General features: G+C 31.9%; 2 protein-coding genes and 1 long non-coding RNA gene across 4 annotated transcripts in view; 1 reads left to right on the top strand and 2 right to left on the bottom strand.

The window, feature by feature from the left end:
• Positions 1-9,273, bottom strand: part of LOC143921243 (ras-related and estrogen-regulated growth inhibitor-like protein) — a 48,255-nt gene extending 38,982 nt beyond the window's left edge. The window contains exon 1 of one of the 2 annotated variants that reach the window (XM_077444452.1): positions 8,975-9,273. Coding sequence is in view for 1 of the 2 variants with exons in the window: in XM_077444451.1 (XP_077300577.1) it covers positions 4,561-4,573 (13 nt within the window). In the remaining variant the exon portion in view is untranslated. Of the gene's footprint in view, positions 1-4,560; positions 4,773-8,974 lie in introns of those variants that run through there. The other variant, XM_077444451.1, reaches the window with a different exon arrangement.
• Positions 1-21,444, bottom strand: part of LOC143920959 (uncharacterized) — a 561,395-nt gene that overhangs the window by 63,397 nt on the left and 476,554 nt on the right. The window lies entirely within an intron of this gene.
• The window catches only part of nesd (SHC binding and spindle associated nessun dorma), a 325,057-nt gene that overhangs the window by 290,179 nt on the left and 13,434 nt on the right, over positions 1-21,444 (top strand). The gene's annotated exons all lie outside the window — the stretch shown is intronic.

Below are 21,444 nucleotides of genomic sequence, written 5' to 3'. Positions count from 1 at the left end.
CAATTAGGCACGCACTTAGCTCGAGGAATTCCAAAAAATCATGTTTTCACGTACGCTTGCATGTGCATATGTATATAGTGGGTAGTCTTTCATAACGCGATGTATTGATTTATCTCTATCTACATATCTGCGTACGTGCATATGTGCACACCTGTTATAAGGATTGAGTGGGATGATGAGTCTGGAATGGGGTAGAATATCATATTATTCTTTCTGAATATTGCATATTTTGTTTGTGGGATAATATCGTATGGTAAAGTACGGAGTATCGTATAATATAAAAGTAACCCAAAAGTGAGTTTGCCTGATACGAGGCAGCCAATAAAAGTTTCATAATAATAAAATTTTGATTTTATGTACAATTTTGCACAATGAAAGATATTGTATAACATTATTGATACACTGTATAAATACTGTAAATAAGTTGAAGAGATCTTATACCCATATTAATGCCCTTTAAAATATTGTTCTAACCATGGAAATTAAAGTGTCTATAGGCATTATAGTGTTGTAAGATTTCTGTATGGCTATCGTCATACTTAATTAGTTTCCACCACAGTCATCTTTATTGTGCATTTTGCAACTTTTAACGATGCACTTCCACATCTTGCGAGTAATATGATCAAATTTTTACCATAACATACATCGAACATCAAACATTACACACGACTGTGGTGGAAACTAATTAAGTATGGCGATAGCCATACCGCGCAATCTTACAACTTTATGATGCCCAGAGCCACTTATATTATTATGATTTTTTTTGTATCTTCTATTATTAATGCTATTGTTTTTAATGATTATTCGTTACTGTTTTTTTTTGTATATATATATATTTTTTTTCTATTATATTTTCAACCATTGTGGCGCATTAGGGATTCTTTTAATGCCACAATAGGCCAAACTTAAATAAATCAATTAAAATTCTCTGTTTATAACATTTTCAATGTATATTATACAATAAATATATAAATAAGGACAGATATAATTGTGAATAGTAATTATGATAGCCAGCAGTATAGCTCGGAGGTTGTATTAATGCTAACCACTGAGAGGTTCCCGGGCTCAAGTCCTGGGTTGACTTCGATTGAAAATAATTTATTCCGAGTATTTATGTAGTACTACTGGTCAAAATTGGATATTTGTGACTCCAAGTCGATCGTTTCCTATCAAAGTTTGGTCAATTTATCTGATTTCATTGTTGAAACGACTCATCATCAAATTGGCAAAACCATCCTACCTACTTTGTAACTATTTGAATATAATTAAAAATTTATATATGTACAAGTTTAATACTAGCTTTAAATATAATATTTTAATTACAATTTTAAATGTAATATTTTAAATACAATTTAAGTACTTAGATACATTTTTAAGTTTAATAATTGGTGTAGCTCAGGGGCAACCTGTAATGGCATCATGGGAAAATATAATAATTAAAAAAATAGAGGCACATTTAATTTTATTCGAAACATTAATCCATATACTGAAATTTAAAGCACAATCTTATACTTTGCGAAGATAAATGTAATCATTATTTTGAAAGAATAATTTGATTTTTTTTTTGCATAATTGATACAAATTTAAGTCACATAAATTATGTGATTATTTTGATCTTCACATATGTACGTACATGGCGATGTTAAATTGACTATGATTCATTTTAAACACCACGCGCATTTTTCGCCAGAAAAAGACAAATCGCATTTACAAATCGGACGACACGTTCGAAATGTGTCCTCTTCTTCTTAAATTATTTTTTTATTTCAGCAAATCTGAATAAAGAGCGTCTGAAATTTATCACATACCGCGAGTATTTCGGGACGAGCGGATTTATTCTGGAGTCGAATCCGCATACCGGACCCATCATTATGCTTTTACGCGGACGATATTAATATAACATTATATTTCACGTACACAATGAATAAATCGAGACTGGGCAATATATTTTCGGGAACAATAACAGATGCATCAGCCGCCTAAAGTGCAGTAAACATCTTAACGCGATACAAAGTGCATCAATCGAGCGAATCGCACTCGTTACGTAAGGTGAGATGAGTGTGTTTGTTGATTAAATTCAACATCTGGCTTTCAAATGAACTCGATTTATTACAACTATATCTAATTTAGCGTCAAATGCGAAAATACATTGATTGCTCAGGCATAAATATTATGCTAACAACCAACCCTGAACTTCGATATATTCGGTATCGATATGCCGAATATACCGTATGAAAAACTTTAAAGAGGAATCTGATTGATCGGTAATATGGCTCTTGGCACGAAAACCGCTCAATAAAACAGGAAGCGATCTGGATTGGTTCATCTCAATCAAACGAGCTATAAATTACCGAAAATTTTACCCGACTGTGAAATATTCAATTATTTTCATTGCGTCAAGTTCACACAAACGGAGAGTCTTCGATCATTTCAAACAGATTGAAACGAAATCAGGCCAGTTTATAATAGTTTATTTGTTAATTAATGTCAAGGGTGAAGTGGGTGTCTAACGAGATGTATAATCTCTCGCTGGGTTAAAATCGTTCGATCAACAAGTGGATCGTTAACATTGAAAAGCGTCGTTAACCTTTTGACCGTTGAAGCACGTGTCGGCGTAAACATGCCTGATCGATATTACACGAAATTCGATAAACAAACGTACAAAGAAATTGTTTTCACAAAGTGAACCTTTTTTCCCGATCGGATTACGAAATATCTAGCCAGATGATATTCGACGATAAGGGATTTTCGCTCCGTAATGCAAAATATTCTCGACAGTATGAAGCAAAAAGCTAATTAATATTCACCGGGGAAAAAAAAGCTACGAAATGTTCCAGAACATTTCGTAATATTGGCAACTGAGAATCCTTGAAAGGTTGTTAGACATTGTACATATAATAGTATAAAAAAATATATGTTATAATTTTCCAGCCGCTCGTAGCTACTCACAGTTCCTTGAATTTTCTTCACAAAAATGTTAAAAACTGAGAAATACGAACCTTATCCATTGTTCACTGAAATTAATGGAAAAATATCGGTATCCAACTCGAGAGGATAAAAGGTTACGAGAAGAGGAATAGAGAGTTTTTTTGTGAAGAATTGTTTATCCAGACGGTATTCAATATTTCATGAAAAAACCTTTAGTAAATTTTAATAGCATGGAATCGGATAGTACCCACTAGCTAATTTAAAATTCTTTATTATTTGAACCTTTTTTTTATATACATATGTTACAGTAGAAGTGTATTTTCAGTTATAATATATTCCAACTGGCGCTTTAGGTCATTCATATTCAAATACAATCCAACCAGTAAATAATATCTTTAAAAGTGCAAATACACTTTCAACAATGTGCGCCAGTTGAGCTTTGACAGCTCTGATGTATTTACAAATGCTTTAAAATTCAATAATGCGTTAATATTTGCTAGGCATTACGAATGAAGGTAATGACTACCGTATTAAGACATTTCCGAGAATGTGTTCAAAACAAAATTGTGACTTTCCAAGTCAATTCATTAATTGAGTGACGCTTTCACGAAAGCCTAACCTCTCCATCTTACCTGGTGCCAATTTATAGTTGAACTGAATTTTCAGTTGTAATATATTTTAACCAGATGGAATGTAATTCGCCATATGAATTGGGTTAGATGGAATATATTTCAACTATTCAAAATATATTACAACTGGAAGACAGACTTAAACTGTAATATATATATATATATATATATATATATATATATATATATGTAAGTTTAAACAAAGAAAAAAGTTAATAGACTATTGGCCGACGGACACTAGACCGATGGACAATTAGGCAAACGGATACTTGGCCGAACGGACAGGCGTTTGGCCGAATGAAATCTTTAATTGTTTAATTTTATCAAAAATATTACGTAATTTCGAATTAATGTGTCTGTTTCCAGTGAGTTTTGAGTAATTTCAATACACAATCGGCCAAATTTCCTTTCGACCAAGCGTTCATTGCCCTAAATTCGGCCAAAAATCCGCGCACGTAAAAAAACATTGTTTAAAAATTGGAATCATACACTTGTAGATATGTATAAAACAAGTACTGAATGATTAGTTGATACGGTAACCAAGTAAAAATATGCCATTTTCCAAAATAATTGGAAGTGGGTCAAATATTTATTACAATATTCGAACCACACAAATGAAGTGGTCAGAATAATAGTATACGCCTACATCCGTGGTAGGGTCTGTTAATTAATTCTCAATTAAAAAAAAAACCAATTATGTATATTATACAAACATTGATAATCTCCGTTTCACGTTTTTATCAAGTGGTCCTCGTTGAATGAAATTCCATTCATTTTATGTAATTGGGTCGAATTTCCATCATAACAATCTCGCTCCCCAGTAGGTACCTCGAGGGGTATTTCCAACGCGAATACGCCGATCGAATTAAGCCTCACAGTGTGTCCACTTTAACCAAGTGGGTCAAAACCGCCGAAACTCAATAGTGAAGACAGAGGTCGTCCATCGAAATCAGTCAAGACCGCGTCGACCTTCCGAGACCCGAGGGCGAACTCCTCGACATACCTTTGCATAACATCTTCGGCGAGTGTTAAGTAGCGGAGCGCGTCGACAATGACGTACAGGAAGTAGAGGTAGAAGTACGTCGTCGTCGTCGTTGTCGTCGTCGACGACGTGGTATTCGACTCGCTGGTTCTATTTTGGCACTGGATTTATTTCCAAGCTGTGTCACCGAGCCGCGGCTAGATGCGTCTGAGATGTTACACATCCTGGTGTGTAATGTTTTGTGTGACTCAAGTTCAGCGCTTTCGAATTTAAACATTTAGACAAACCTCCCTTCGACCGTTCCCTGTCGTATTTGATTATATTCTCTTTACCTTGAAAGGAGTTAGTTTTTCGAGGTGACGTTGACCTTTGCCTGTCTCCAGCCCTTACGACACGTTGATTTATAGACGTGTTTTATTAAGATGCTACCTTGGATCTCGTTGATTTAAGGAGAGGAAGTATGCACGTCGATGTACATACATACATACGGGACGTCAACCCTTGTCTGAATTTTTAAGCCTTGTCAAAGGCAAATGAAAAATATGTCAAAAAATACTTGAGAGATGATAAAATTTGAGTACTTGAGCTGCGTGGTGCTATGCAAAACATGTACACAGTTGTTTGGCGCGTATATTGAGTCATCTGTTTGGAAAAATATGTATTTATTACTAGCTGAACCCGGCATGCGCAATAACGCCACAATAACGCATATTCCGTTCCCGTTCCCGTTCTCGTTCCCGTTCCCATTTGTCGGAAAAACATAGGCAGCGAACACGTTGTTCGCGACGCGAAAACATTTGAAATTATAGCGTTGCAATGACACCCATTCCCGTTTTTCACGCTTCTGTTCCCGTTTTTTACCGTCATCTTCCCGGACATACATACAATAAATCCTGAAAGTTCCATCGTAATCGGTTCAGTGGTTTAGGAGCCTATTCCAGACACATACAGACATTCATTTATATGTATATATATATATATATATATATATATATATATATATATATATATATATATATATATATATATATATATATATACATTCCAAGCATTTTATTAAACTTACATATATATGTAATGACGTCATCTTCCACAGAGGTATTCATTAACAACCCTTAAGAAAGCTCGAATGTTACTAGCACCTCAAATGCTCTCAGGAAGGTCATTATATATTTGAATACCTCTGTGGAAAACACCTCCTGCAGTTTTTGCTTTATTAACTATACCTATAATTAATTTATTCATATTTCTAGTTTTATAATTATGTATATCTCTCTTTCTACCTGCATATTTATGGTTATTAAAATATTTGGGTAATAGATTCTTATCTAGCTTAAATTAAAAAAAAAAATTAAAGTGCTAAATTTAAGACTATTTCTAATATGCAAAAATTTCGAGTATTCTTTTAATTTATATAGTAAGCAGATTTGTTTTGTATACAATTTAATTAATTCTGCATGGGGATTGATATTTTTAGATGGATCATTAAAATAACCCAAACAAATTACAAGTTATTACAAAGGGGGACACACCCCTTTGTTTGAGATTTTTCTAGTATATTTTCAATTAAAATTTCCCCGAATAAAAGCCCATATTTTAAGTATTTCACGTTTAAGGTATAGATAATTGACTGGAGACACGCCCATACTAGAGTTTGAGGTAGGCGCGATAAAGTTTAGCAATGTGAAGAAACATTCCATGTCAGGTTTTTTTCATGTAAAATTATTCCGTCTATATGATTAAGTGAATAAAATAAAATCAACCACTAAAGCGGTGTTTAAATTTAAAGAAAAAACATCAAAAATCGGTACAAATCCCGATTTTCACTCACTTAAATGGGCTAATACTATTTTCGGAATTTTTTAATCATTTTTTACAGATTCACGACGATACAGAACGTCTTCTCCAACTTGAGTTGTTTCCAAATACAAAAATTTGCTGTTTTCATGTGACATACGACATTTCAATCGATGCGTTGTCAATTCTGAGAATGCTGTATGTATGTATGTATGATATATCGAAATTAGTCAAATATTATATTATTAAAATATACGCATAATTTTTTAATGATTGTAAAAATCATCAACGGCGTTTATTTATGTAGAAAAACGACGTTTATCATCCTGAATCAGTTGGCTCCGAAAGTGGATGCGGAATTTTCACCTGTGAGTTATGCGAAAGCTCTCGGCGGGAATCCGAGCTTTATTTTTGTCTCCACACAGTCGCAATAATAACCTCGGTGCGCTGCCATTTTTTGAGCTTTCTTGTTGTTAATTTTCTGAATTCTTGAGGCGTGTGTCGGCCCCAAGACGAATCGGCCTTCGCAGTTCACACTGCCCGAGTTAACTCGGCCAGATGGGGATCTGCCGTTCATGTGTTAACTCGCCAATAACAGGTAAACTATTCGTGCTCTCATAAACACAGAAATCAATCAGCCAAAGTGCAAACTATACTGGTATAAAATGCTCATACTGGACGCAGTCAAATTTCGACGCGGAAACAACATTAGTAAACACAACCAGAGCGTTGAACATCTGACATTCAAAATTTATGCATCTAAAGCTAAACGACCGTGGGATTGTTCGAATACAATAAAAACACCGCGAACATGCCTAGAGACACAAACAAGCAAGTGGAAATGGCGAATGTATTTTTAAAACATTTAAATCTTTTTTTAATTTGAAAAGTGTCAAGATTTCCACTAATTAATGGGCCGACACACTTTCCAAAAGCAACAAGAGTGACGCGAATTTGTCGACGGAACGAGCTGATGCCGTTCGATGATAAGTGGCTAGATTTCTTTGTGATTGAAAAAATTCAACCCTGATCTGAATATTTTTACTATTTGATTCGATATATTAAAATTCCTAACCTTATCCTTGATTTTCAAATAAATTACAGCGAGACGATTCGGGCCCTTTTCAAATGAACGCCTTGAGTTTATTTAGTCCGAATGCGATATAAAAATGTCATATTTATCAGTTCGTAATTTATGTTCCGTTGAAAGCTTTTAACACTCAATAAAGCTCAAATTAAATGTCCTAGAAAAGCTTTTATCGACGTATCGAAGCCAATTTTGAAAAATTTTAATACTATTTTATGCACATGAAAGTAGGATTGTGGAGCTTGTAATTTAATTCTTGCATTAAATTTTCATTCGAAATATCAGACTAAATTGAAGCCATCGATCGCTGTGTAATGTTATAATATAATAAACATCAATCCGTTTATTTATTTAATTTAAATTAATTTCAAATATGAAAGCAATAAGATTTCAACGATATTGAAAAATTTTAAACAATTCTATTTAATTCCAAATACGTACAATGTAGACATATATGTATTACATATATTAAAATACCTAACAATAGGATTTATACGATGATCTTGATTTTTATGATGAGCCATTATATTTGAAAGTGGGATATATAACGGCGGAAAGTACACTTTTCTTAATTTCGAGAAATATTTCGCAAAACATTAAATATAATCTTTTGCGTTAAAAAAAATATTTAAAAATACTGGTGGCCTGTAATACGTTTATGCTGCTTTTCCGAAATTCTGGACATATCGAATTAAATAAGGGATAACAAATTGTGAATTAAGTCAAACAGAAATAGTGTTTTTGCAACTGAAAATTGGACTAATATAAAGGCTCATATTATACATATTATATATGTATATATATTAATTTATATTTATATATACATATTTATTTAAGAATACTTGAATAAAGGGGGCAAAGCCGATATACTCGAGGGTTTAATACACACATGTATATATATTCAAATATATATATATTATAATATGTGAACATACATAATTATTCAGGTTGTAAATACATTATGAACATTTATAAGGATTGTAAATATATTTTTGAGCTCTTTTTCCTATTATGCTGTAGATTAACATTAGAATAATATAATACTTTGATTACTAACCAAATTAAATTAAATTGTAAAATAGAAAATGATCAGTAGATCAGTAGCTATTAAAATAGATATAAGATGTATTGTGAACATAATTTCGTAATAATAAAAAGCATTTAAAAATCAAAATCAGATTGTAAATACATTAATATGTAGTCCATTTGCAGAAGAAGTATTTGAAATTTGAAGAGAAATTAATTCAAATAATTAATTAGTATGAAAAAATATTGTTTTGTTTTGAATCGATAAAAAATAACAATTGAATAGCTACAAAAAAAAAATCATATTGAAGTTTTTCATTTAAAACTGCATATATTAACGAAGTTGCAAATTAAAATAAATAAATGTCAATGAAAATTTGCAAAAAATAATTCAACAAGGGAATTCAATAGTAACGTGTTCGACACGAGCGCAACAAATCAATAGGCGAATTCGTACGTACTGAATACATTTGAAAAAGCTCAAATGTATCCAACGAATCGGTATACAATCGTGAAAAGACTCACCTCAGATTCACCCGCAGATCAAACGAAACACAAATGAAAATTCAATAGTCTTTTATAGTTGGGGCACGTCAAGTCAATCAACTGTCAAAATCACAACGCGAAGGAAACACAAGACGAACGTTCCATTGTTTGTAACGTGGTTTAAATTAGACAATCGTCCAGGTTGGAGATGAACGACGGCGAAATGGCGAGGCCTCGTGGAGCGCGAGCGCGTTCTGCGAATTTTCACGCGTTTCCGTCCCACATAACGTAGCACCGGAAACGACTACACTGTCCCGCGGGACGCCTGCCTGCCGACTAACGTCTATCGGGAGTGTCCCGGGCTTTTATAGACGCTGCGAGACGGACGCCTGCGCGCTGAAACATCGGCGCCAAGGAGCGCCACTCAATCCACATTCCCGGCTTTATCCCTGCCAATTTGTCGCGGTAAATGTGAATATGTTATATGCAGCGGTGTTTTTCTTATGGATTCCATAGAATCGGAAAATAAAATTATACCGATTCGTGGATATGGTAATTCAAAAGTCAATAACTCGTTTCTAAGTACATACATACAGATCTACTGACATCTCTTACTTACATACATACATACTATCACACCATCATACTTTGTATTCAAATGAAAAAAAAAACACCTTTCTATGTATATATGATCAAATTCTGCCCTTTAACCAAATACAATACTGAGTATTACGGTGTTAAAACCTTAAGTAAGGCCATTTCCCGGAGCTTCTCGCCCACTAACGTACGTTCACAACTTGGAAAATTGCATTTTTCAGTCTGATCTGTATAATACCGGAAAACTTCTATAAATATCTTTGATTTTTGTCTTTCAATACATCTGAAAAAATAGCATTTTGTTCAGATAAAAACCCATTTCAGTACATCATCAAATATATAATTTCGAAAGATACTTTGTAACTATGTAAGGTTTAATTTGTGTAAGATTTGGTTGGGAGCATCGAAAACCGATATTTCCTCCGTTTGATCATTTTTACTTTCTCTATGTACGTAGTTTTTTATTAAATTGAATTTTTTTGTGCATGAAATTCATACACATATACTGCGAATTTACTTAATTTTTATTTATGTATACTTAGTTCATTACCAATAATTCAATATATTGCCTTACATGTCAATTTTTCGTGTTTTTTTTAATTCCGTTATTTTTTTATATTTTGAAAATCGCAATTATTTTGACTTATGATAAACTCCAATATGTACCTTACAAAAGAATTGTAGAGGAAAATCATTGAATTGAAATTAAATAACAGATAAGAATATCTGATTGAGAATGCTTAAGATTGGTTAGACTTACGTACTTATTCACAACATTGAAAATTTTCTTTTGAAACGTCAAATTATTATCAAAAAGTAGGTACAACAAGATCACGAATCATATAAATTGATTTACATAGAACAATTTCATCCATTGAATATTGAAAATATAGAAATTTTTCCAATTATTTGTAATATAATATAAGAAAAAAACTGCATTTCACCGCTTAATCTTACGAATTAAAAATTAAAAATGAAACACAGTGGTTTTTGAGTATAAAAATTGGATCAACTATTGCATATGATATGTATGTACAGTGTTCTCTCGATTATTCGGGTGCGGATTATACTGCTTGCTGATTACCCGTGCTTGAAGTAAATTTAATATATTTTTAAATTTCAACAAAAACGCTTGCTTCGTCTTAATAAAAAGTCCTACAAATCACCTAAAGAGCGTATTATGAAATGAAATTTTAGTAGTTGGGGAAGCAAAAAGGCCTACATAGATCATTTAAGGGACTGAAATAATAAAACCTTCCTGTTGATTATTATAACCCAAAAGGAGCATGGATGGGTAGAAGATAAATTTTTGAAGATTAGTTCAAGACCAAATGAGTTCCTGAAGTGACAGTTTTTTTTAAGTAAGGGGTTACCAGAGAAAGCAGTATTGTTAATAGACAACGCTGGAAAATATATTAAAGACGATAGACAACCTTATGATTGCTAAAATCTAATTCAACTATGTCATCAATGAAACGGATTTAACGTGCCGGTCTTTTCAAAACTCTTGTTGAGGAAGATGACGACTTCATCAATAAATGCTATATATGGAAAGTAAAAAGTAAAATCAATAACACCGGTTCGATCACGGAGAATGATTATTCTTAGCATGCAAATAGATTTCCTTGTTTTCAAAAGTTTTCTTGTTTTCAAAAAGACTCGATCGTATCCTTTCAACATTTTCCAGTTTTCTTTTGATTTTTAATTGTTATGATGACTTTTTACAGAATTGGTCTACCCTCCCCACTGTTTTGGATTCATTGTAACGCATCGCATAAATAACTCACTATGTGACGATGTCGACAAACATTGTATGTTTGAAGATAATATTTTGCATGTAAATAAAAATTCGAATGTATATATGCAATTTGTATGGAGTTTAAACATGGTGGGTGGATCTATTTCGATGCTGATATTTTTATATCTAGGAGTTTTCTCACTTTGCGTACAAAGTGAGAATAGATTTTGACGAGTATGTTGGATTTTTGACAGAACCGTAGTAATAATCAGCTAATTCTGATATGAAAATTTGACAATCACTTATACAGTGAGATACACTGCGGATATATGACGCTTTAGGTTTTCCGAATTTTCCTGTGTGGGTGGTTTTTTTTGCCTTATATGAATGTCATAGTATCTAGTAATGTTTGAATGAGTTATGCGGTGTGGTTTTCTTATTTTGATAATTTTTTTTTTGAGGGTGGGTAGTGAAAAATTGCTGAAGTATTTTTCCGACGAAATTCTCAATCCAATCAGCCACTAGTGAAAATATGCAAATAGATTCTTATAAACTTTGATTAAATTATATTCATGGAAAAACGATCGAAGTTTATGATTTTTAAACTGATATTTCATTAAATTTTTATTGGATATGTGCATATTTAATTATAAAGTTATTTTAAATTACTAACCTTTCGAATGAATCATCGACGATTTGATTAAAAGAAAGTTATATTATTATAATAACAATACTGTTGATCTTTTAATACATTGAACAGGGATTTTTAAAAAATAAATTTGCATTTATGCGGATTCGTACAAGAAAGTTCATTTATACATACATGCTTATGTATATCAATAATTTGACTTCTTTCAGAAGTCGAATTGAAACTTTGGTTTAACGATCTATATAAATTCACATGAATGTTTCGTAATTACATTTGGTTTCCCGATTTTCCAATTATTTAATAACAATCGAATAAATCCAATCAAAATTACATAAATTCAGAATTATAACTTACATTTAGAGTGACCATACGTCCCGCTTTGGAAGGGAAAGTCCCGGTTTTTACGTGCCATGCGTTTGATTTGTCCAGTTTGTCCACCTACTGATGCACAGGAGAATTTTTTGTCCCGTCTTCGTTTTACTTATAAGAATCATAACTAAAGATCGGATGCTGAACTGGGCTTTATGCTTTTCACACTATCGTAAAATAATGTTTGTTTTGCGGAAGCGTTTCCCTTAGCAACCGAAATAATTGTAAAGGATTGTATTTCAAAGGAATCAAAAAGTCAATGCTCATCCGGAAGCAATTATTAACAAATAGCAATGGTTAACAAATTTATTGAAAAAGGGGGAATTTCATATTGCGATCAAAATATCTTCAGTAAATAAACCCTTGACTTTGAACTTGTACATACGTACATACTTACATAATAATATTCCAAACATTACTCTATCTACAAATAAATTTCATTTTCATTTACCTGAAATGTTAATTAAATGTACTATTTCTTAGTCAGAGGTTGATAAGTTCACCATTTAAAAGAAACAGTACATATTCTTGAAAAATTTATAGTTCTTTGTAGTACACATTCAGACAAATCAGCCTAAAGACCAACAAAAAAATCAGCCTGAAGTGCATGAACTATTTTTCTTATACACAAGAATTGTACATTATGAAAATAAAGTAAAAATTTCATTAATACATTTTTTATATATGGGGAGGGGGGGGGGGGGGCTTTTTTTTGGGAGCATCCCGTTTTGGGTCCTGGGAAATTTGGTCACCTTAGTCATATTACATAAATGAATATTGTTAGGAATCATTTTACCGCTTATGATATAATTTGATTAGTATTCTCCAACAACTTCGATACGATTTGATTATAATATGCGTAACTATGTAGTACATACTATATACATATTTATGTAATTGCGTTTGACTTTAGGTCATCGACTTTAAACAGTCTTTAATTAATATTATATATTAGATGTACATATATACGCATTTATAAGAATTGTAAATATATTTTTGAGCTCTTTTTCCTATTATGGTGTACATTAACATCAGAATAATATAATACTATGATAACTGACAAAATTAAATTCAAATTGTAAAATAAAAAAAATGATCAGTAGATCAGTAGCTATTAAAATATATATAAGATGTATTGTGAACATAATTTAGTAATAATAAAAAGCATTTAAAAATCAAAAAACATGCGTTTGTTGGAACTAGTATGTATGTATATGTGTGTATGTATTTTATTAATTAATTACAAACATTGCAGCATTTTAATTACACAAATGACTGATTTAATCCATTCAGACATCTATGGATTTAGACTTGTACATTAATTTTTATATATTCTACATATATCAAATTCGGATATTTGAGAGAGCGGGTAGGATGATTGTTGCCAATTTGAGCAACCGTTTAAACAATGAAAATCAGATAAATTGGCAAACTCTGATAAGAAACGACCGACTTGGAGTCACAAATATTCAAGTCTAACCAGCAGTATTAAAGATTAGCACGGGATTGAACACAGTAATCTTTCGGTGCTTTACATAAACGCAGCCACCGAGCCATTATGTGCAAATATATGTACATACATACATACATGTATGTGTATAAATTGACTATATATTATTTTTATAATTTTGTATAATGAATGCATTATTGTATAATTTCATTTTAAAAAATAATGATACTCTGCACTAGTATGTTCTTTTGAAATTAACAACAAATTTATGTTTCAAAAATTGCCGAATAATTTTTTCTAGGAAAATTACTATTTCACATTCAAAGTGTTTCTATCAATGTCGATTTTCATGAATGAACCCACTGTTGCGATTCTGAGAAAGTGAAGTTTTATATCGGCACTTCGTCCCATCTTTTGGAAAAACGAATGAGTGCCGACACATTCAAGTGAAAATTCCGAGAATTTACGATGCGAAGAACTGTATAACTACATACATATGTAATACAATGAAAAAATCAAATTGTAAATACATATGTACATATTTAATTGGAATTCAAGTCGCAATAACATAACCTACATAACTGCGTATTGCGATTTTGTTATTACCGTAATAAGCCGAAAATAAGTCATCAGCATAATACGTTCTGTTTTTGGCAACTCGTTTAATATTCACATATATATATATATATATATATATATATATATATATATATATATATATATATATATATATATATATATATATATATATATATATATACATATATAAGACCTTTTTCGTGTATAATTTTTTGCCGCGTTATGAAATTCTATAGTGACATATGTAGATGCGTGTTTTTACCATTGGCTATTTATCTTTGTTTTTCACTATTCAAAAGAATAAATATTTGTAATGAAAGGTATCGATTGAGTCGAACACTCGATGATGACATGTATTTATCGCGAAAACAATGGCATCAGGACCCACGCTTTTCGCAAAATGTAATGTTGCCTTATTCTTCGCTGATATTGTTAGTAATATGAATTATTTCCTCGAGCGGGGAAACTTCTCGGAAAACTTAGCGCAACATAGCATTAAGTAGATTGGTTTCGTCGAAATTGCCAAACGTCAACTTTTTACATGAAGATTGATTTTTCTCTCGATTTTATTTGATTATGAAATTGACGAACTGGCGAGAAGACTATCGACTAGAAAATTCCTTTTTCGGAAATCGTTAGGTAAGAAAACTTACCGTTTTCCGACCTGAAATGTATTTATAAATGCAGCGAAAATACTTATCAGTTACATGAACGTTTTTACTATTATGATTATAAATAGAAGACTTTGACCGTACTTTTATAAGAACCTTTTTAGTATAAATGGTTTTATATAACATCTTGAACTGGAATCTAGTATTTTTTTTATATTTATCGATCGATATTAACAAATACTTGTATAAATATGTATATATCAGAAGTCAACCAAGTATTGCTTTTATCGCACACTTAGATCTAATTAAAAGTTTAATCCATTTAATATATTTTAGCCTGATTAAAAATACAGGGCAGTCCGAACAAAATTTACTGACTCTGACTCCGGATTTATTTTATCCCGTTGATTTAAATGGGTGGTTTCGGTAAAACATTGATACATGAATTAAAATAAAGTTATATATGTTATATATTAGCCAGCAGTGTGGCTCGGTGGTTGCGTTTATGTTTAGAACCAAGCTTTTATTGGGTTCGAATCCATGCTAATCTTTAATACTGCTGGTTAGACTTGGATATTTGTGACTCCAAGTCGATCGTTTCTTATCAGAGTTTGCCAATTTATATGATTTTCATTGTTCAAATAGTTCCTTAAATTGGAAAAAATCATCCTACCCGCTGTCACAAATATCTGAATTTGATTTATGTATGTACAATATGTAGAAAATGATGTATAAGTCTAAATTCATAGATGTCTCAATGGATTAATTAATTAATTGTTAATTTCGTGCCTTCAGCTTCTCGAAATATAGTGATTTATGTAATAAAAATGCTGCATTGTTTGTAATTAATTGTTTAGAAAGGCACATTGGCATTTTCCTGTCAAGCCTTCCTGGTATATACATACAATCTATGTAAAAATAAATTAAATAACATAAATATAATGTAAGGTAATTTATAGGCACGCTTTACACGCTCGAAATGATGAATGAATGTTTGTGTGTGTATTCGTGGATGTGTGTATGTGTGTATGCTCCCGCGCAACGCATCTGACGCTGACTTCACCCGTTCCAAGTCAAATGCTCAATATCAGGAGCACATGTCAGACGCTACACACCCCCCCCTCTTTACCGCTACTCCAATTTCCTGGTTAGCCTCAATACAATCCGACCCAACCGATCGTCTCCTCTACACGATCGGTCATCACGCCACATCCCTATGCATAATATGTATAACTAAAATTTGTTTCTTTTTTAAATCCACTTGTCGACGCATTCGTACAATACCCATATACATCGCATCCGTTTTTATATATGTAAATAGGTATATATTATATGTATATTCGACTCCAACTCCGACTCCAAAATCTGACTCCAACTTGTATAATTTTAGTAAGATAGATAGATAAAATTATTAATAGTAAAATAAATTGCAATTTACAAAATATAAAAAATTAATGGAATTAAAGAAAACCACTAAAAATTGACATGTAACCTAACATATTGAATTATTGGTAATGAAATAAGTATACATAAAAAATAAGTACATTCGTAGTATATGTGTATGAATTTCATGCATAAAAAAATCAATTTAATAAAAAAAATGACGAGACGGAGGAAATATCGGTTTTGGCCAACAATTCAACAGTTTTATTTAAATTCATGATTTTTATAATAATATTATTAGTCGATTTAATTCAATAAAATTAGAGACTATACTTAGAGACAATATTAATTAAAAAGATAATATGAAGGAATCAGAGTCAGTTGATTTTTTACGACTCCGACTGCACAGCCCTGAAAAATACACAAACACAATCACGTTCAATTTAAAATATGCTCGTGTACTGTACATACATATGTATGTTTGAAAAAGTTTTCAATGTTAATATAATATGAGGATGCTAATTTAACTTTTCCAATAGCAAATGAGAAACTTTTCTATTTAATACTTAAAATGGAAAATATGTATTACGCACGAATACTGGTACGTGATCGATTTCATTTTAATTCTATAAAAACTAGCTGAACTGTTGAACTAGATGGAATTTTGAATTTCATCTTGACCTCGAGTTCCTACCAAAAACCGTTTACAGTCAAAATTATTGTACCATAAGATAGAATACAAAATTTGGGAGTTCTTAAAAGAAAACTGTATACTTGTATAGTGGATAAACAAGCAATTATACATCATATGTGCCATAAAAGGAATTATCCCAAGGCGACACATATAGTTAGATTATTTTTATACATAAGTACTAACAATTTTGAAACATAACCGAACCTAGAATACAATAGACATCTATGGACAATTATCAAAATCTTTGATCAAATTTGTGGTGAATACATCATGTAGGTACCATTTATAAGATTCGGCAAATTCGAGATGAGAATTTACCGATATATATACTAAACAATATCTCGTCAGCAGCGTTTATGACCAGAACTTGAACCCACTACCTCTCTACTGGTATAAAATAGTTCTACCATTACATTACACTGTGGCTGTAGTTGCTAACTGAATTTTCGGATATCGCTCAGGCAGCTGAAATTCAGAATAAAAGGTAATGAAAATTTTCAGAAAAAATTGACACAGATATATCTTGACCTATAGTTTCAACCTCTTCCGAAAACCGTTTACGGTCCAAACTAAATAACAATTGGGAGCTTATGGCCTCCTTTGGTTGTACCTCCTGCCCGCACAGGTCTTTTTCGGATGACTCCAATAACAAGAACTATCCGAATTTTTAATTATATCTTTGCTGCCGTGCCTGAATGTGCTATTTTCCACCTCAGTAAGCATAGGTTATTAACCCATTTTTCTGGTAGCTTGCGCTCATCATTATTTTCACAGTTGGATATAATGTATTATCATACATCATACTCAAACATCATGTATGAGTGAATTTTGATTTTCTCTATTTCATTTGAGCCTCGTGGAGATGGTTTATATATAGGGCTGGTTCTTACATATAAATTGGTAGTGGCTGTAAATGCAAGACATTCCATACTATGTATTCCGTTTATTTGATATTTTTACTGTGTATATTATTATTAATGCTATTGTTTTAAATATATTTTTGTCTGTATAATTTTTTTATCTTCTCTGTTATATTTTCGATCATTGTGGCGCATTAGAGATTCCTGTAATGCAACAATGGTCCAAACTTAAATACATAAATAATATATTATGGTATTCACGGCTGGTTCTTGTATATATGTATGTATGTATGTACATATGATATATTAGTTCTGACTGTTGATGCAAGACTTTCCCAATTTTTATCCTTATATTTAACCATCATTGTGACTTCCTTCTTCTATTGATTGAACTTTTGCTGCTATTGTTTTTTGTATGTATTATATTTAAAATTTCTGTTTATATGTTTTCCTCTGTTATATTTTCGACCCAACTCACCCTTTTGCTATTGAATATGTCACGAACAGTTCCACGGTTGTTTTATTAAAAATATACAAAGACATGTACGAGTATGCACATCTTCAACAGTTTTTCCGTAGACTTTCCGGAATTTTAACAAAAATATATGTCTACGGATTTATGTATATGCGAACTTACTGCGTACTCATATTTACTTCATACACACGAGCTACTTCGAAAACAGTCACAATTAGCCTTGAATAAAAATTCGCCCAAATTATTACACGTGTTCGTCGGTTTTGATGGCTATTTGTACCGCAGGAAGGAGTCTTGGAGCCTTGATATATGTATGTATATTATAAGTAGCCAACACCCATGGCTTGTTTATCATAATATTTTCGTACTCGTTAGCTTTGATTTTTGTTTATATCTGGGGGAAACTAGAAATGCCACGCACTTAATAATATTTGTATGTTCAACATCGCCGTCTCCCCACCTACCCCTTATCTTTCACTTCATTTCCGGTCTCGAAATAAATGGAGAGGGTTTATTATTCACCGGACACGTGCATGACCGATATCGTGGACTCGCAGAGACCTCCAACTGGCTTCGGTTTTCCCAGTAAACAATGGGCATGTGGATTTTCCGCATTTCCATCGAGTATGATGTTTGATAAAAAAAGTCAAAGGAATGTTCTGATAACGCACGACGTAATTAACACAAAATTTTATTTTGATTTTTAAATGCTTTTTATTGTTACTAAATTATGTTCACAATACATCTTATATCAGTCTCCGTGACGGACCGGAATGTGAAATTACCGAAAACGCAAATATCGGAAGGCAAAGATCGAAAAATCGAAAGATCTTAAGTCGAAAGATCAAAAAAAAGGGTGCATGGTAAACGGTACATACTCACGTACATACTCACTTAATTTGCGCGAGCAGGGTACAACAGGAACAAGAGGAGTATGTACCGTTTACCATGCACCCTTTTTTTGTTGATCTTTCGACTTAACATCTTTCGATTTTCGATCTTTGCCTTCCGATATTTGCGTTTTCGGTAATTTCACATTCCGGCCCGTGAGGTAAACCCATCTTTATATATATATATATATATATATATATATATATATATATATATATATATATATATATATATATATATATATATTCATTTTCTATTTTACAATTTTAATTTAATTTTGTTAGTCATCATAGTATTATATTATTCTAAGTGTTAATGTGCAGCATAATAGGAAAAATATCGCAAAAACCCATTATGAACCCAAAATAAACCAACGATATTGTGTCCAAACTACATAAATACTATTAATAAGCCTGTCAATTTTAGACAGGATTCTGGTATAAGATTTCTGTTTTTCTGACATGTTTTCGTAAGAAATATGTAGCAAATGTGGCTATATTTACAAAATCTTATAATAAAGAGACGTTGTCGAAGACGATGTATTGATTAAAATACTACTTTAATATGTTTTGAAACTGTATTTGAATCCATTAGTCTAACAAGCAATATGATCTGCTGAAATGTTCGCTTTGCTAATATATATATGTATGTATAGGCACATACATACATATATGTATTTGTATTTATGTCCACTTTTCTGAGGAATTTTGGATTTGATGACTTTTTTTAGTGTTTATTTTAATATGTGTAATGTGTAGATTTTTTGTGCAAATAGTATTAAATATGTATGAAGAAATAAGTAGTATTTGTGTATTTTTTCACCAGCAGAATAGACCAGTGGTTAGCATTTAATGCTTTGAATATAGTGGTCACGGGTTCAAATCCCACTGGTTTCTACTGGCCAGACGTTGGATTTGTGACTACAGGTCGATCGTTTCCTATCAGAGTTTGCTTATTTATCTAATTATCATTGAAACAGTTCTAACAAATTGGCAACCTTACCCATTTTCTCGGAAAATCTCGAGTTTTCAGCAATCTTGAATTTCGCTGAATTGTATTAAATGCTGCAAATTTAAAAATTTTACCATAAATGTCTATGTGGATTAACAATTGATATGTATTTACTGAATTGTTTAAAATGCTGCAAATTTTTAAAGTTGCTCTGCGGGTATTAATCGATATGTATTTATGTATTTTGTTTGAAATGTTTCTGGCCAGGAAGGCGCAAATTATATAAATTTGTTTAAAAAATTGATTATAATTTTGAAAATGCTTTTAATTTTTAATGTAAGTTTATCAAAATTAAAATCGGAAGTCTCGATTTGATAAAATTATATTATTATAAGTTTCAAATATGATGTGGGAATGAATGTCGTATTTGTAAGTGACATGGTAAAATATATTTTTCAATAATTTCCAAAAGCGGACTTTCAGCGAAATCACACGTCTAGCTAAGGGTACAAAATCGAAGATGACTTACATATGTACCTACATATGTACACATATACCATATTTTTTTATCACATCTCGAACAATGTGAAATAATCGCTGTATTGGATGCTGCTGCATGCGATCGTTGCGCAATTCGAAAACGATACCTTTATCCAGGTAACCTGTCAGTATCATGTGAATGCTTTCGACAAGCTTTTCTTTTCCCGTCGGTGGAAAATATTCATCTATAGAACCATGACAAATCTTCGATGAGCAATAAAGCTGTCCGAAATGCGCAGTTCAAACGAGTGAAGTTGTTATGATCGTCTGGAAACACACGGCCTTGCAATTTAACTGTTCTGTAACAAATGTCGTCTTTTCGTACTAAAATGAAGTATGAAATTGGTAATTTACAGCACTTTTTCAACTCGGTGATAATGGATGATTTTCGCAGAAATAAGTTATTCGAATTGCATTAAAATAAACAGCGTATGTGTCCTTCAACGATGCACATGTCGACACGTACAAATGTGTGTTTGGTTTTCATTTTACGACCATTCATTTTTAACCTAACCTAACTAAAAACACGACATATTTGCGCCGATGTGAGACCAGATATTTCTCTTGATAAATTAAAACAAAAATCTTAACTGTATTCACTAAGTACATATGTTACAGTCGAAGTGTACCTATGCTTCACCTGTATGGAATAACGCCTCGAATACTAACCTTTCCAAGCTCCAAATAATACAAAATAAATCCCTAAAAATAATTTATAATAC

This window comes from Arctopsyche grandis, chromosome 13, assembly GCF_051622035.1.
Source record: "Arctopsyche grandis isolate Sample6627 chromosome 13, ASM5162203v2, whole genome shotgun sequence".
NCBI lineage: Eukaryota > Metazoa > Arthropoda > Insecta > Trichoptera > Hydropsychidae > Arctopsyche > Arctopsyche grandis.
Note: the sequence above shows the minus strand (reverse complement) of the source record. Positions and strands in the feature narration are given on the sequence as shown.